Source organism: Hyla sarda, chromosome 4 (assembly GCF_029499605.1).
Source record: "Hyla sarda isolate aHylSar1 chromosome 4, aHylSar1.hap1, whole genome shotgun sequence".
Lineage (NCBI taxonomy): Eukaryota > Metazoa > Chordata > Amphibia > Anura > Hylidae > Hyla > Hyla sarda.
This window is the reverse complement of record NC_079192.1, coordinates 409172050-409190477: the sequence shown is the minus strand read 5'-3', so window position 1 is coordinate 409190477 and position 18428 is coordinate 409172050. Positions and strand designations below refer to the sequence as shown.

Below are 18428 nucleotides of genomic sequence, written 5' to 3'. Positions count from 1 at the left end.
CCCATGACAGAGCTTTTCCAGACAGAAGGCTGACTACGAAAGCCACCTTAGACCTTTCAGTAGGAAACTGGTCCGACATCATCTCCAAGTGCAGGGAACATTGCGAAAGAAAGCCACGGCAAAATTTAGAGTCCCCATCAAATTTATCCGGCAAGGATAGTCGTAGGCCTGAAGCGGCCACTCGCTGCGGAGGAGGTGCAGGAGCTGGCGGAGGAGATGATTGCTGAAGCTGAGGTAGTAGCTGCTGTAGCATCACGGTCAGTTGAGACAGCTGGTGGCCTTGTTGCGCTATCTGTTGTGACTGCTGGGCGACCACCGTGGTGAGGTCGGCGACAACTGGCAGAGGAACTTCAGCGGGATCCATGGCCGGATCTACTGTCACGATGCCGGCTGGCAGGAGGTGGATCCTCTGTGCCAGAGAGGGATTGGCGTGGACCGTGCTAGTGGACCGGTTCTAAGTCACTACTGGTGTTCACCAGAGCCCGCCGCAAAGCGGGATGGTCTTGCTGCGGCGGTAGTGACCAGGTCGTATCCACTAGCAACGGCTCAACCTCTCTGACTGCTGAAGATAGGCGCGGTACAAGGGAGTAGACAGAAGCAAGGTCGGACGTAGCAGAAGGTCGGGGCAGGCAGCAAGGATCGTAGTCAGGGGCAACGGCAGGAGGTCTGGAACACAGGCTAGGAACACACAAGGAACGCTTTCACTGGCACAATGGCAACAAGATCCGGCGAGGGAGTGCAGGGGAAGTGAGGTATACATAGGGAGTGCACAGGTGAACACACTAATTAGAACCACTGCGCCAATCAGCGGCGCAGTGGCCCTTTAAATCGCAGAGACCCGGCGCGCGCGCGCCCTAGGGAGCGGGGCCGCGCGCGCCGGGACAGGACCGACGGAGAGCGAGTCAGGTACGGGAGCCGGGGTGCGTATCGCGAGCGGGCGCCACCCGCATCGCGAATCGCATCCCGGCTGGAGGCAGGATCGCAGCGCACCGGGTCAGTGGATCTGACCAGAGCGCTGCAATAGCGAGAGTGTAGCGAGCGCTCCGGGGAGGAGCGGGGACCCGGAGCGCTCGGCGTAACAGTTCCCTCTTCTCTCACACCGTTGTCCATGGTTCCCTCTTCTCTCACACACCGATGTCCATGGTTCCCTCTTCTCTCACACGGATGTCCATGGTTCCCTCTTCTCTCACACACTGATATCCATGGTTCCCTCTTCTCTCACACCGTTGTCCATGGTTCCCTCTTCTCTCACACACCGTTGTCCATGGTTCCCTCTTCTCTCACATACCAATGTCCATGGTTCCCTCTTCTCTCACATACCAATGTCCATGGTTCCCTCTTCTCTCACACACCGATGTCCATGGTTCCCTCTTCTCTCACATACCAATGTCCATGGTTCCCACTTCTCTCACACGGATGTCCATGGTTCCCTCTTCTCTCACACATCGATGTCCACTGTTCCCTCTTCTCTCACACATCGATGTCCATGGTTGCCTCATCTCACACACACCGATGTCCATGGTTCCCTCTTCTCTCACACACCGATGTCCATGGTTCCCTCCTCTCTAACTCACCAATGTCCACGGTTCACTCTTCTCTCACACTGATGTCCATGGTTCCCTCTTCTCTCACACACCGATGTCCATGGTTTTGTCTTCTCTAACATACCAATGCCCATTGTTCCCTCTTCTCTCACATACCAATGTCCATGGTTCTCTCTTCTCTCAGATACCAATGTCCATGGTTCTCTCTTCTCTCACACACCGATGTCCACGGTCCCCTCTTCTCTCACACACCAATGTCCATGGTTCCCTCTTCTCTCACATACCAATGTCCATGGTTCTCTCTTCTCTCACACACCAATGTCCATGGTTCTCTCTTCTCTCACACACCAATGTCCATGGTTCTCTCTTCTCTCACACACCAATGTCCATGGTTCTCTCTTCTCTCACACACCAATGTCCATGGTTCCCTCTTCTCTCACATACTAATGTCCAGGGTTCTCTCTTCTCTCACACACCGATGTCCATGGTTCCCTCTTCTCTCATATACCAATGTCCATGGTTCTCTCTTCTCTCACACACCGATGTCCATGGTCCCCTCTTCTCTCACACACCAATGTCCATGGTTCCCTCTTCTCTGACATACCAATGTCCATGGTTCTCTCTTCTCTCAAACACCGATGTCCATGGTTCCCTCTTCTCTCACATACCAATGTCCATGGTTCTCTCTTCTCTCACATACCAATGTCCATGGTTCTCTCGTCTCTCACACACCGATGTCCATGGTCCCCTCTTCTCTCACACACCAATGTCAATGGTCCCCTCTTCTCTCACACACCAATGTCCATGGTTCTCTCTTCTCTCACATACCAATGTCCATGGTTCTCTCTTCTCTCACACACCGATGTCCATGGTCCCCTCTTCTCTCACATACCGATGTCCATGGTCCCCTCTTCTCTCACACACCAATGTCAATGGTTCCCTCTTCTCTCACATACCAATGTCCATGGTTCTCTCTTCTCTCACACACCAATGTCAATGGTTCCCTCTTCTCTCACACACCAATGTCCATGGTTCTCTCTTCTCTCACACACCAATGTCCATGGTTCTCTCTTCTCTCACACACCAATGTCCATGGTTCTCTCTTCTCTCACACACCAATGTCCATGGTTCCCTCTTCTCTCACATACTAATGTCCAGGGTTCTCTCTTCTCTCACACACCGATGTCCATGGTTTCCTCTTCTCTCACATACCAATGTCCATGGTTCTCTCTTCTCTCACATACCAATGTCCATGGTTCTCTCGTCTCTCACACACCGATGTCCATGGTCCCCTCTTCTCTCACACACCAATGTCAATGGTCCCCTCTTCTCTCACACACCAATGTCCATGGTTCTCTCTTCTCTCACATACCAATGTCCATGGTTCTCTCTTCTCTCACACACCGATGTCCATGGTCCCCTCTTCTCTCACACACCGATGTCCATGGTCCCCTCTTCTCTCACACACCAATGTCAATGGTTCCCTCTTCTCTCACATACCAATGTCCATGGTTCTCTCTTCTCTCACATACCAATGTCCATGGTTCTCTCTTCTCTCACACACCGATGTCCATGGTTCCCTCTTCTCTCACACACCGATGTCCATGGTTCCCTCTTCTCTCACATACTAATGTCCATGGTTCTCTCTTCTCTCACACACCGATGTCCATGGTCCCCTCTTCTCTCACATACCAATGTCCATGGTTCTTTCTTCTCTCACACACTGATGTCCATGGTCCCCTCTTCTCTCACATACCAATGTTCACAGTTCCTTCTTCTACCTAGCATATATCTAAATACAAAAATCAACCATGAAAAGATCTAGTATCATACGAGACTATTAGCTTTTTTTCACTAAAATGTTGGCTTATAGGCTCCCTACAAAAAAAACAATTTAACGGTATGTCACACATATTTTGGTGAGTAACTCATTGATATGTAAGGATTAGGTCTAGTCCTGTAGGCCCGGGTGCAAAGGGTTTTCTTGGAGCCCCCCCTTCCTTAGCATGTCTTCCATACATCCAGCTTCCCCCTCAGAACGTCCCTCATCCATCCAGTGACCCCAATCTGCATGTCCCCATCCATCCAGTGCATCGCCCCGTCAGCAGGTCACCAACCATCCAGTGTCCCTTTCTCAGCATATCCTTAATCCATCCAGTACCTTCACCCTCAGCATATCCTCATCTATCCAATGCCTTCCCCTTAGCATGTTCTTCATCCATCCAGTGTCCCCCTTAGCATGTCCCCATCTATCCAATGTATGTGGCTGCCATTACCATGTCCTCCATCCATCGATTTATTCAGTGTACCCCTAAGCATGTCCCCACCTATCCAGTGTTCCCCGCACAGCACATCCCCCATTCATCCAGTGCTACCCCTCCGCATGTCCCCCATCCATTCAGTGCCTCCATTCTCAGTATATCCCTCATTCATCCAGTGCATCCCTACTCAGCATTTCCCTCATCCATCTAGTGCCTCTCCCTCACAATGTCCCCCATCTATTCAGTGCCTCCCTCTCAGCATATCCCTATTTATCCAGTGTTCCCCTTCCACATGTTCCCCATCCATTCAGTGCCTCCCTTCTCAGCATATATATTATATATTCATTCTGATATTCATAGTCTGCATCAACCCCATGCATGCCCCTCGTCCAACCAGTGCATCCACCTGTCCGCGTTTCACAACCTATCCAGTGTGCCCCTCAGCATGTCCCCCATTCATCCAGTGTCACCTCAGCATATCCCCCATCTATCCTGTGCCACCCCTAGCATGTCGCCCATTCATCCAGTGCCTCCCCCTCAGCATTTCCCCTATTTATTCAGTGCCCCCTCAGTATATCCCCCATCCATCAAGTGCATACCCCCTTAGCATGTCTCCCATCTATCCAATGCTTCCTACCTCAGCATATACCCCATAGTGTCACCCACTTAGCATGTCCCCTGTCCATCCATTCCTCAGCATGCCCCCATCCATTCAGTGCCCCCGTTTAGTGTGTATCCATCTATCCAGTGTCACCCCTCAACATGTATCCTGTCCATCCATCCCTCAACATGACCCCCATTCATGCAGTGCATCCACCCCTCAAAATGTCCCATCTATCCAGTGTCACCCCTCAGCATGTCCTCTGTCCATCCACCCTCAGCATATGCTCTGTCCATCCACCCCTCAGCATGTCCTCTGTCCATTCACCCCTCAGCATGTCCTCTGTCCATTCACCCCTCAGCATGTCCCCCATGTATCCAGTGCCTTCCCCTTCTAAGAATACACCCATCCACCCAGTGCCTCCTCCTTCAGCATGTCTCCCAACACAGCAGGGCACTGCTAGAGCACACAGAGGGAGGAGGGGTAGGGGCTTCCTTTGCCTTCTAATACACTTCTTCAAAGGGTTAGTTGTACAACCTACATATTGTTTCCTGTATTGTGTACATGCTCAAATGTAGATTACACTGACACCATCTTTGACAATATTTCTCTACAATCTATCTTGTTCTAAAACTGGAACGTAATGTTGTATTAATTGGTGGGAATTTGATGAATTGCACATAGATTCCAATGGCGCCTGACAAACCTCAACGATTTATAATCTGTATTGGCCGTGGTTCTGTTGGTTTGAATGGCCTTTGTCTCACCCAATTCCACTGCCCCAGTATGTGGTAAACAGTGCGGTGGATAGTGAGAGGGATTTCACATATGGAGAGGACTGTGGTTTAGATTCGACTGCTCTGCTACTAGAAACATAGAATGTGTAGGCAGATAAGAACCATTTGGCCCATCTAGTCTGCCCAATAATCTGAATACTATGAATAGTCCCTGGCCCTATCTTATAATAAGGATAGCCTTATGCCTATCTCTATCTTATATGAAGGATAGCCTTATGCCTATCTCTATCTTATATGAAGGATAGCCTTATGCCGATCTCTATCTTATATGAAGGATAGCCTTATACCTATCTCTATCTTATATGAAGGATAGCCTTATGCCTATCCCATGCATGTTTAAACTCCTTCACTGTATTTGCAGAGACCACTTCTGCAGGAAGGCTATTCCATGCATCCACTACTCTCTCAGTAAAGTAATACTTCCTGATATTACTGCAGGCACCTTTGCCCCTCTAATTTAAAACTATGTCCTCTTGTGGTAGTTTTTCTTCTTTTAAATCTCCTCTCCTCCTTTACCGTGTTGATTCTCTTTATGTATTTAAAAGTCTCTATCATATCCCCTCTGTCTCTTCTTTCTTCTATACATGTTAAGGTCCTTTGACCTTTTCTGGTAAGTTTTATCCTGCAATCCATGTACTAGCTTAGTATCTTCTCTGAACTGTCTCTAGAGTATCTATATACGGTCTCTGAGTGAAGTCTCACTAGTGTTCTGTACAGCGGCATGAGCACTTCTCTCTTTCACTGCTTATACCTCTCCCTATACATCCAAGCATTCTGCTAGCATTTCCTGCTGCTCTATTACATTGTCTTCCTACCTTTAAGTCTTCTGAAATAATTACTCCTAAATCCCTTTACTCAGATACTGCTTTTGCCTTGAGTTGTGACTGCCTCTTGTTTGCTTTGTGTCCAGGGTTGGCACTGTGTATAAGATCCTGTTTAGTATTTACTACAGTAGCTGAGAAGCTGAACAGAGAAGTGCTCCCCCTCCTTACTAAGTTTAGTGAGTCTGACCTTGAGTGTGTTTTGGTTAGTAAAAAAATTCCAGAGCATATTTATTAGAATTATGTTGCAGAAAATAATCTTAGTATCTTGGCACAAGTCTTCTGGTGACCATCGGAATCTGGGCGTAGAGAGAGTCCAGTTTTCTGCGTGAACTATAACACAGCTAAGAGGTGGAGCAGAGCTGCTGGGGCTCGGCCAACAAGTCAACGCTTACACAACGAACTTCAGGACGGGTTTGAGCTACAAGCAGCATTATGGTGCTGACAAAACATTCAAGAATTACACTGAATGATGGGCACAAGATACCGGTGGTCGGACTGGGCACCTATGCTCCTCAAGAGGTGGGTTGTCAGAGCTGGTAGCTACAAGTCTAGAGTTTCTTGCTCCCCAGAAGGTGGATTGTCATAGCTGGTAGCTACAAGCTGAGAGTTTCTTATTTAGCCATAAAATTCACAGCTTTAGAAACTCTCACTACCAGACAAATATCTAGTAGGTGAAAATAATGATAGTAATATCATGATAAGACTCCAGGGTGACGTAAGTTAAGAAATTTGCCGACAACGTCATATGATAAAGTTAGCACCACAGCTTATAATAGTAAGGGATTGTTATGAAGACTGATGTAACTGTCTCTGTGCTAGATATATGTGAACATGAAGGATAGGAAAGTTTATGTATTTCTTCTCATCCATCCTATTGAGGATCTGTACAGTGAAGGCCACTCCCCAGTCTGAAATATCGGAGAACAACAGATTGTATTTGGCAGAGTTTCATATGCGATGCTTGCCCTTGTCCCTAGAGTTCTTGTGCAGTCATTCACGGTTCCTCTTTTATAACCTGCTTCTACAGCCAAGTAGGTAATGCATGGTATTGAGAGGGTCTAGAGCAGGCATAGGCAACCTTCGGCACTGCAGATGTTTTGGACTACATCTCCCATGATACTCTTACAGCCAAAATGCTGCAAAAGCATCCTTTGAGATGAAGTCCAAAACATCAGCTGTGCCGAAGGTTGCCTATGCCTGCTCTAGAGAGAGAGAACAGCATTATACATGTAAGGTCAGTAGATATTGTACGTGAAGGCACAACAGGCAAAGTACATAGAGGCTCACTAGTCATAATACAAGGGGACATAGAAGGCACAATACATGGGGGGCACGGCAGAGATACAGGGACAATGCAGGCATAAAATATGAGGATGTAGCAGGGACAATATATAGAACCCAGCAGGTGTGCCATGACCCCCAGGACAGACACAGTATTAAGGAAGGGTTAGCTGTATCAGTGTGCATGGGCTCTGAAGGTAGTCAGATGAGTAAAGAAAGATGATGTCAAGCCGGAGAACTCGTGCAATAAAACTTCAAGTTTATTCCATAATCACATGCAGATACAGGTGTGGACAAGCAAAGGGACGCGTTTCAGCCTCATAGAGGCCTTACTGTGTAGGCTGAAACACGTCACTTTGCTTGTCCACACCTGTATCTGCATATGATTATGGAATAAACTTTTTCTGGAAGTTTTATTGCACGAGTTCTCCGGCTGGACATCAACTTTCTTTGGTCATATTACCTTCGGTGAGGTCCGCACTGGTCCGTGATGGATTGACCTCCGATTTGGGTTAACCAGATGCACCTTCCTTTTTGTAGTCAGATGAGTCGTTCCTAAGATGGTAGATCCATTGAGAATCCCAACAGCGAAAAAAAAGATCTGGTCTGATCCAAGGTTCACCAAGACATAGACGGCCCTTGAAATTGCAATGCCCTAAGACCTGAAGTTTTCTATAAAGAAATAAGTCATTTTGGTCAGGCAAAGTAAATATACAGGATGTCCCACCTACTCCCTGCTGCCCAGGCCCATTACATGACATTGCACCCACCGTATCACCGGCTGAAATGGGACATCGCTGTGGCCAGAGACAAGCTCAGCCCAGTGTGACGTTTCTGGCTCCAGGATACGGAAGACCAGGTCCAGAAGATAGAAGACATTATTGGCCCACCAGGGGAGTGGCGGAAGGTGAGTTAAAGTTTGTTATTTTACTTTATGCAGCACGGGCAAAGAAGAAAAGATAAAAAATTGTATTGGAGTGCTTACAGGCAATACACCAAAGTGCAGTATGATAGCGTAAAAGTACACCTCACAAACAATACAGGATGCACTCAAGTGATGCTTCATCAAACCATACGAACACCTATCCTGGGAAACTGCAGATATAATAAATGGGGGGAATAACAAGCGTAAAATAAGAGGTTGTGGTGCAGACATAATACATGATGCCACAGACTAAAACATAGGGGTGCAGTACGGGGTGCAGCTGGCACAATAAATAGGGGTGTGGTGAGCACAATACATAGAAGTACTAGAGGCATGAAAGGCACCTGGGGGCAGAACAGCAGGGCAGTATAAAGGGTACCAGGGGTAGCTCAACAGGAACAATATCAGGGGCAGAGGCAGAAAAAAAAACTGTGGGTAGCAGCACTTAGTTGTAGCTGGAAGAAGCCTTTGTGAAGGTCTAGACAAGTTCCAAAGGTAAGATAAGGAAAATAGATACAATCGGAGAAGACTTTGACCATGACATTGACTGCACTTCTATTCAATGTATTCAATATCAAAATAAATGTTTCACAAAGTCTCATTGTTATAAGTTTATGTCTACTTTGATATCATATCATTACATTTAGTTTCCCAAGTCTCTGGCAGAAGAGGCTGTGAAAGTTGCTCTTGAGGTCGGGTATCGACACATTGACTCTGCATTCATATACGGCAATGAGGTTGAGGTCGGCCGAGCTATCAATGCGAAGATCGCGGACGGGACGGTCAAGAGAGAGGAAGTGTTCTATACTAGTAAGGTAATGGTAATGATATATCTCTATAGACAGCCATCAGTTGTCCTCTTCATCTGTTATCTTGGTCACTCACACAAGTGTAAGATACAAGGTGACAACCACTAATGGTGCCCATTACAGTGTTGGGGTTCTCAGCCATCATCCAGAATTCCACATGTATCGAAATGTATTTACTTTCTCAGTTTCATTCTCACTTTATATTTTGTTTTCCCCCTTCTAGCTGTGGAGCACCTTTCACTCCCCGAAGTTGGTCCGTCCGGCCCTTGAGAGGTCTTTAAGAGATCTAAAGCTGGATTACGTGGATCTCTTTCTCATTCACACTCCCGTGGAGTTCAAGGTCTGGATATTGCCCTTAAATTTTTCCCCAATGAACTAGGGGGAGACTGTAGGACACGTCCAGCTTGTCATGGTCTCCCTTCTTTTTTATACCAAATATTGTCATTTTTTTTTTATAACGACTATTATTTTATTATTTATTATTATTTAATTTTTTTATTTTAAGCCTGGTGATGATCTACAGCCAACAGATGAAAACGGAAAACTGATCTTTCACAATACTGATATTCGAGATACATGGAAGGTATGGAGACCTTCTTAAGATTTTGACTTATATTTAAAAGGGGTACTCCACTGGAAAAAAATGTTTTTAAACCAACTGGTGCCAAAAAGTTAAACAGATTTGAAAATTACTTCTGTTAAAAAATCTTAATCCTTCCAGTACTTATCATCTGCTGTATGCTCCACAGGAAGTTCTTTCCTTTTTGAATTTATTTTCTGTCTGACCACAGTGCTCTCTGCTGACACCTCTGTCCATTAGGAACTGTCCAGAGTAGGAGAGGTTTGCTATGGGGATTTGCTCCTACTTTGGACAGTTCCTAACATGGACAGAGGTGTAAGCAGAGAGCACTGTGGTCAGACAGAAAATAAATTCAAAAAGAAAAGAATTTCCTGTGGAGCATACAGCAGCTGATAAGTACTGGAAGGATTAAAGGGGTATTCCAGGCAAAAACATCTTATCCCCTATCCAAAGGATAGGGATACGATGTCTGATCGCGGGGGGCCCGCTGCTGGGATCCCCCGCGATCTCCCTTCAGCAGCCCGCATTCTTAAATTTCGGAAACCTCCGGGCTTCCGAGACGGGGATGTGACGTCATGCCATGCCCCCTCCATTCATTTCTATGGGAGAGGACGTAATGGCCGCAACGCCCCCTCCCATAGACATGAATGGAGGGGGCATGGCTTGACATCACGTCCCCATCTCGGAAGCCCGGAGGTTTCCGAAATTTCAGACGCAGCTAGACATAGGGGTGCGGGCTGCTACAGGGAAATTGGGGGGAGGGGGGTCCCAGCGGCGGGCCCCCCTCGATCAGACATCTTATCCCCTATCCTTTGGATAGGGGATAAGATGTTTTTGCCCGGAATACCCCTTTAAGTTTTTTTATTAGAAGTACCATATTTTCCGGCGTATAAGATGACTGGGCGTATAGGATAACCCCCAGACTACCCCTCTACCGCGATGTACGGTACCTTACCAGTGATTGTCTTATTGTTGTATACAAAGCCTGCTTGGATTGGTCAGCTCTCCCTGCCTGCGCAGCCCTCCCTGTCTCCAAGACTATCAGAATGGTAAATGCCTCTTTCACCCATCTGGCCCGCCCTCGTATCCTGTTACCATACTTCCTTCTCTGCCTCTCAGATCTCACAAATGCAGTTTTTCTGTTTTTGCACTTTCGTTTTTTCCACCTTTTTGCACCTAAAAAAACATATCAGGGCTTCTTTTTTTGTGCCACCGATTGTACTTTGTAATGACATCAGTCATTTTACCCAAAAATCTACGGCGAAACGGGCAAAAAAAATCATTGTACGACAAAATTGAAGAAAAAACACCATATTGTAAATTTTGGGGGCTTCCGTTCCTATGCAGTAAATTTTTTGGTAAAAATGACACTTTATCTTTATTCTGTAGGTCCATACAATTAAATTGATACCCTACTTATATAGGTTTGATTTTGTCGTACTTCTGGAAAAAATCAGAACTACATGAACGAAAATTAATACATTTTGTCCTTTTCTGACCACTATAACTTTTACATTTTTTTGCCTAAGGGGCTGTATGAGGGCCCATATTTTGCGCCGTGATCTGAAGTTTTTATCAGTACAATTTTTGTTTTGATAGGACTTTTGGATCGCTTTTTATTCATTTTTTTATGGTATAAAAAGGGACCAAAAATACGCTATTTTGGACTTTGGATTTTTTTTTTGCGTACGCCATTGACCGTGAGGTTTAGTTAACAATATATTTTTATAGTTCGGACATTTACGGACGCGGCGATACCACATATGTTATTTTTTATTATGTTTATATATTTTTATATGGAACTTGGGAAAAGGGGGGTCATTTAAACTTTTAATAAGAAAGGGGTTAGTGTGTGTGTTTTTAAACTTTTTTTTTACACTTTTAGTCCCCTTAGGGGAATTTTAGGAGGAATCATTTTATTCCTCATACAGATCAATGTGGTTTCATAAAACCACATTGATCTGTGTGCTCTGTGCTCAATTGATAAAGCCCTCCGGCTACCACAGGAGTGGATACCCCCCCCCCCCCCGCGCGCGCGCGCGATCACGCTTCCGGGGGGGGGGAAGGGGGGGAGGCGATCCACCCCACTGGACCACCAGGGACAGGATAAAGGCACCTTTATTTAGACTCCGCTGTCAGCTGACAGCGGCGATCTAAAGGGTTAGTAGCCAGTCGCGGAGATCGCCGCATGTCAGCTATTAACGCCGGCCCCCAGCTAGAGGAATCAGCTGGGGGCCGGCCGGTATGACGTGGGCTCGAGTCGGAAGCCCCTGCCATATTTGGACGTGCAGATCAGTGCTAGGCAGCACTGTAGCGGCATAAACTCGAGCCCACTGGGGATCTCTGGCATTGCTAGGGGGACGCAGTCACTCCTATTTATAAGGTACGCTGCAGCACCCGCCCTAAACCCGTATAAGACAACCCTCCTCTTTGGAGAAGATTTTCCTGGGTTTAAAAGTAATCTTATACGCCGGAAAATATGGTAGTTTACAAATCTGTTTAACTTTCTGGCACCTATTGATTTAAAAAAAGAAATGTTTTCGACTGGAGTACCCCTTTAAGTCACCGAGTCTTCTTATATTCAACTGGCATTTATATTGGTTTATTCCTCCTCGATTGAGGATGATGTCACCCCCTATGGCTTACACTAAATGTTTCATCACAATCTTTATTGTGCTTTCTACACATATAAGCAGCAGGAACCTTAAAGGGGTACTCCCCCCTAAATATCGTATCCCCTATCCAAAGGATAGGGGATAAAATGTCTTATCGTCGGGGTCCGGCCAATCGGACCCCCCGTGATCTCCAGCGCGGCACCCCAGTCAATCGGTGCATGGAGCAAACTCTAGTCCATGCTGGCTGACGGGCGACCACAGCTGTCACGCCCCCTCATTCATTAAAAAAAATCCAATGGTGTATACAGCTCCTTTACAGACTTATGTTTCCATGGTAACAGGCTAACGGAACATGGATATTGTAATGGTGTCCATCTCCGCTATATAAATTCTTCCAGCAATATAACTATATAACAGGAGTGGGAAGTGAATAAAACTTAGCTTTTAATCTCAATAATTAAAAAACACCAAAATTGTAACAGACTACAAACAAATCCTATGTAGTCTGATCCTGCAATCATATTATTATCCACCATATCTGTATCTCTATAGATTGAAGGGAGTATGACCATACAAGGTTTATTTGAAGTCTTTCACAATGGAAACACATAGACTTGCATATGATGTATACATCATATACATAGTTTTTTTAACAAGAAACGTCACATTCTCATCCATTCATATATGAGGTGCTCTTTAATGGTGCCCATTGGCTTGTCACTTTTTAAACTCTGCTCCTTGGAATCTAAGGGTTACTAAGCAAAGGGGCAACAATAAGCATTGGAGAGCCTCATCTGTATTGTTTGATTTTTTATTAATTTTTTTAACTTTAGGCTATGGAGGATTGTAAAGAAGCCGGGCTGGTGAAATCTATTGGCCTCTCCAACTTCAACCACAAACAAATCGAGCTCATCCTCAACATGCCGGGACTGAGATACAAACCTGTGTGCAACCAGGTAACTGTCTCCCAATAGTTTATTGTATTTTAAATAAATTATGACTGAACTGATTCAGAACAAATCAAATCCATTCAGTATTTTCTTTCAAAAATCTGAAACTTTCAGGATTTCCCAAAACATTTTTTTTGGGCAAATCGTTCAGATGTCATTGGCACCCTATGTGAAAGTGCAGGGTGCCACAGAAACTACATATGGGAGAAGGGACTCCTTTCAAAGGTAGGAGTCCCTGCTCCTGTACACATTGAGTTGCTTGGAGATAAGCAGCAATGGTTTATGCATCATCGTTCACACTAGTAAACACATTCTCTGGGCTGGAAGCATTGCCCCCGGCCCAGAAAATGTGTATGGTTATTCAGAGGGCATACAGGAGCTGGGACTAATGCCTTTGTTAGAAGTTCCTGCTCCTGTACTGTCACTGTCAAATCTGAATGGGAATAAGAATTCAATCTTATAGCCGATTTGAGTTATTCAGACCAGCAACACATTTTGAGAGATCTCTATTTTCTTAGACATGCTACCTGTTTGTAGGGTTTGGAAAGCTCACATCCTAGTGGTGACAATGCACCCCCCCCAATCCCGATGTACCTAACGTAGGTTCCTCTATAGCAGATAATATAGCGCATAGTAGAAATAATTATTTTTATGGTCACTGCAGACCAGAGACTTCCTTTCATTTAGTCAATTTCCCTTATGAAACCACCACTGGTATCTGTAGTACATCCTATCTGTGTTGTTATCTATCAGTGAATATATGTGAGATGTTTCGCCCATCTACAGGTGGAGTGTCACCTTTACTTGAATCAGTCAAAGCTGCTGGAGTTCTGCAAGTCACACGACATAGTCCTGGAGGCGTATGGGGTGTTGGGCTCCACTCGTGATGTGAACTGGTAAGAAATGATATAGGGAAAGGAGAATTCTCTCAGAATTGGACAAATTGAAGTTGCTGACCAAAGATCTTAACTTTTTCTCCCTAATCCTAAAGGCCAAGCTCCGCACTCGGCCACGTAGACTTTAGTTTAGACTGATACGCCAGGTCACACTCCGGGTTGCTTTCTCATCTTTAAGATTAAATCATATAACATTTATCCACATTTTATCTTTATTCTTTCAGGATTGACCAGAATGCTCCAATCCTGCTGGAGGACCCTGTGCTCAATGCAATTGCAAAAAAACATGGCCGAACTCCTGCCCAAGTGGCAATGAGACACATGCTGCAGAGGGGGATAGTGGTTCTTGCTAAGAGTTTCAAGGCTGAGAGGATCAAGGAGAACCTTCAGGTAGGTGACTCGAGAAGAAGGTGCATACTTTCGATAGTGGTCCAATGAAGATCTCCTCACAGTAACATCTTATGGCCAAACCATGTTGGTCATGCCACCTTTTCCACCTTCGCTCTTCTAACTTTTACGTTGGTGTTCATACTCAAGTTCTAAGCCATATGCTGGTAGAAGAAGGGCAGAGAGAAGATAGCAGTACATGACTACACAGGGTTTGGTTGTACCATGTAGATACCTAGGTCTACATATTGTATGAACAGTATATACAAGACGGTAGGGGATTTTAATTCACAGCTATTTGGAAATACTGGAGCAAAAATAACAATAGATTACAAGATATACACACCCTGGCTTTGGCCCATGTCATTGGGCATTAGAGGGTTAAATAAATATTATTATTTTATTAGATTTTTTTTATCATTCTTACACCCTTCAAGAAATGTAGTTTTTTTTTAGTTATACTGTAGACAGATTCTTCTGCCAATTGCCAAATGATTTTTTTTACTTTTATGATGTCTAAAAAGTTTACTTTTATCTTCGGTGATTCCAATTTTAGGTTTTTGAATTCGAGTTGAGTGAAGAAGAAATAAAAACCCTGAATGGATTGAACCAAAACATACGCTACGTTGTTGTCTCTAAGTAAGTAAGAAATGTTTTCCAAAAATGCTATCGAATCAGGAACACCCCGCCCCCTCCCCAGTTTCGCAATTGTAACATAATTCATTCGGATTTTACAGATGGAAAGATCACCCGAAGTTTCCATTCCATGAAGAATATTAAATGTATCCATTTTGCTGCGCCAAAACCATTATGACGATATCTGGCCTCTATATATGAATTATGGAAAAGTTTATACATTTTTACTTTTGCGCAAATGCCAGGAAGAACTTCAGATCTTGGTCTATTTCCGTCATAAATAAATTTGCAGCTTGGGAAGGAGATTTGTAAAAATCGGTTCTGTATTCCGCTATGAATTTACCAGAGAACGTCCGCGGGTTAAATCTACAGCAATTCTGCCTCCTGTGAACTTATCCGGAATGTGTCCCTGTTATTTAGAAACATTTTCAATGCATCAGACAAATAAGTGAAAACATTTTTAGTGCTTGAACTTTGGCTGCTCAGACCCTGACTGATCTTTCAAGATCGCTGGAGCGCTTCACTTCCCACAATCTCCTTCTAGCTGCACTGGAAGGGCCGATCTACTGCTGCTGGACAGAGATGGTGGCCAATTGGGGAATGAAATGATATCTAGAGATTACTTGGGGTCTGAACACTCCCAAGCGACCAACATTTTTGACATGTCTGCTTGACTCGTGAAGTGTTTTTCTAAAAAAAACAGGGACATTTTAAAGGGGAAACTCTGATGGAAAAAAACTTTTTCAAATCAACTGGTGCAAGAAAGTAAAAGGGGTACTCCGGTGAAAAACTTTTTTTTTTACAGATTTGTAAATTACTTCTATTAAAAAATCTTAATCCTTCCTGTACTTATTAGCTGCTGAATACTACAGTGGAAATTATTTTCCGTTTGGAACGCAGAGCTCTCTGCTGACATCACGAGCACAGTGCTCTCTGGTGACATCTCTGTCCATTTTAAGAACTGTCCAGAGTAGGAGAAAATCCCCATAGCAAACATATGCTGCTCTGGCAGTTCCTAAAATGGACAGAGATGTCAGCAGAGAGCACTGTGCTCGTGATGTCAGCAGACAGCTCTGTGTTTCAAAAAGAAAAGAATTTCCGCTGTAGTATTCAGCAGCTAATACGTACAGGAAGGATTAGAAGTAATTTACAAATCTGTTTAACTTTCTGGCACCAGTTGATTTAAAAAAAAAAAAAAGTTTTTCACCGGAGTACCCCTTTAAACAGATTTGTAAATTACTTCTATTTAAAAATCTTAACCCTTCCACTACTTATCAGCTGCTGTATACTACAAATATACTACAGAAAATCTTGTGAAGTTCTTTTCAGTCTGACACAACAGTGTTCTCTGCTGACCCCTCTGTCCATGTCAGGAACTGTCCAGAGCAGGAGAGGTTTGCTATGGGAATATGCTTCTAATCTGGACAGTTCCTGACATGGACAGAGGTGTCAGCAGAGAGCACTGTTGTGTCAGACTGAAAAGAACTTCACAAGATTCTCTGTAGTATATTTGTAGTATACAGCAGCTGATAAGAACTGGAAGGCTTCAGATTTTGAAATAGAAGTAATTTACAAATCTGTTTAACTTTCTGGCACCAGTTGTTTTAAAAACATTTTTTTCCACTTGTTTCCACCGGAGTTCCCCTGTAAACAGATAGGTTACCCCAGATTTTGTGCATTAAGGAAAAGATGACCCTTTGAAGACCAGACTTTGGTTGTCAACTGCCAGCACAAGATTACAATAAACCACAATGTTACATTACTAACTGCATCATTAAAGGGGTACTCCGGCCCTAAGACATCTTATCCCCTATCCAAACACAGGGGCGGAGTGGTAACATCACAATACTCCAGCCCCATGGTCACAACTCTTAACACTTGGTGGAGCCTCCAGCGCTGCAGAGCGCTCACAAAGGTGGGTGCGGAATGAGAGATGGAAGGGGTCCCCAGTGGCAGAACCCCCATGATCAGACATCTTATTCTTAGGACCGGAGTACCCCTTTGAGTTACCACCCAGGACTTGAAACCACACCAAGGTCTCCCATACCAAGACTATTCTGTACCACTAGCTTCCCTTGTGCTACAGCATCCCCATAGATCACTATGGCCTATTGATTTAAATGGGAACATTTCCAAGTGTTATATAGTGTTGAGCGGCATAGGCCATATTCGAATTCGCGAATATTCGCGAATATATGGACGAATATTCGTCATATATTCGCGGATATTCGCATATTCGTTATATTCTCGTTTTATTTTCGCATATGCGAAAATTCACGTATGCAAAAAGTAGTATATGTGAAAATGCGTATATGCGATAATTAGCATATGCGAATATTCGCATATGCGAATTTTCGCACGCCAGTCTCACACAGTAGTATTAGAGCCTTCTTTACACCACACAAGCTGGAAGCAGAGAGGGGTGATCACTGTGATGTGTACTGTGAAGAAAAAAACAAAAAAAAAAAACGAATATTCGTAATTACGAATATATAGTGGTATATTCGCGAAATTCGCGAATTCGCGAATATGCGATATTCGCGAATAATATACGAATTGCGAATATTCGCGAGCAACACTAGTGTTATAGATAAATCCCCATTTTCTGCTTTGTGATCCAATGTCACCTGTATTCACCTAGATAACGGCACTATCTCTGCCATCTCTGTCTTTTTTCCATATATTTTCAAGATTACAATAAACATAGATATCCTACTCTTAGCAGTGTCCGTGTCTTTATTTTGCCAAAAAAATGTAGCTTTATGGGTTGTACAAGTGTCAAGGAGGCGTTGCTTTGGGTCCTCTGCACGCCAATTTCTGACCCTCTTGATAGACATGTTCCATCATTTCCCATCGTGGTGTAGGCATAGGATTTTGGCCTGTCTATCCAGCTGCACACTTTCACTACATTATGGTCACTATGGGTGCATGCACACTACGTTTCTTAAGATACGGGACCGTATACGGCTGGGGAGAGGGGGGCGGAGAGTCGGGGGCGGGGAAACCGCACGCTGCCGTATGCGGTCCAGTATCTAATGTATTTCAATGAGCGACCGGAGTGAAACGCTGCCTCCGGTTGGCTCCGTTTTTCCCCGTATACCGTTTCCCGACCGGATCTAAAAACGCTGTTGACTACGTTTTTAGGTCCGGCTGGGAAACCGTATACGGGCCAAAACGGAGCCGACCGGAGGCAGCGTTTCACTCCGGTCGCTCATTGAAATATACTAGATACGGGACCGCATATGGCAGCGTGCGGTTGCCCCGCCCCCGACTCTCTGCCCCCCTCTCCCCAGCCGTATACGGTCCCGTATCTTAAGAAACG

At 44.8% G+C, this 18428-nt stretch overlaps 1 protein-coding gene across 1 annotated transcript; it reads left to right on the top strand.

Annotated features, from left to right (window-relative positions):
- The first annotated feature begins 6300 nt into the window (after positions 1 to 6300).
- Positions 6301 to 17827, top strand: LOC130267627 (aldo-keto reductase family 1 member C3-like). Its single transcript, XM_056517669.1, has 9 exons — positions 6301 to 6546; positions 8881 to 9048; positions 9266 to 9382; positions 9548 to 9625; positions 13071 to 13193; positions 13974 to 14083; positions 14308 to 14473; positions 15027 to 15109; positions 15208 to 17827. Exons 1-9 carry the CDS (start codon positions 6460 to 6462, stop codon positions 15248 to 15250), a joined length of 975 nt encoding a protein of 324 aa, XP_056373644.1. The 5' UTR covers positions 6301 to 6459; the 3' UTR covers positions 15251 to 17827.
- Positions 17828 to 18428: the final 601 nt, after the last annotated feature.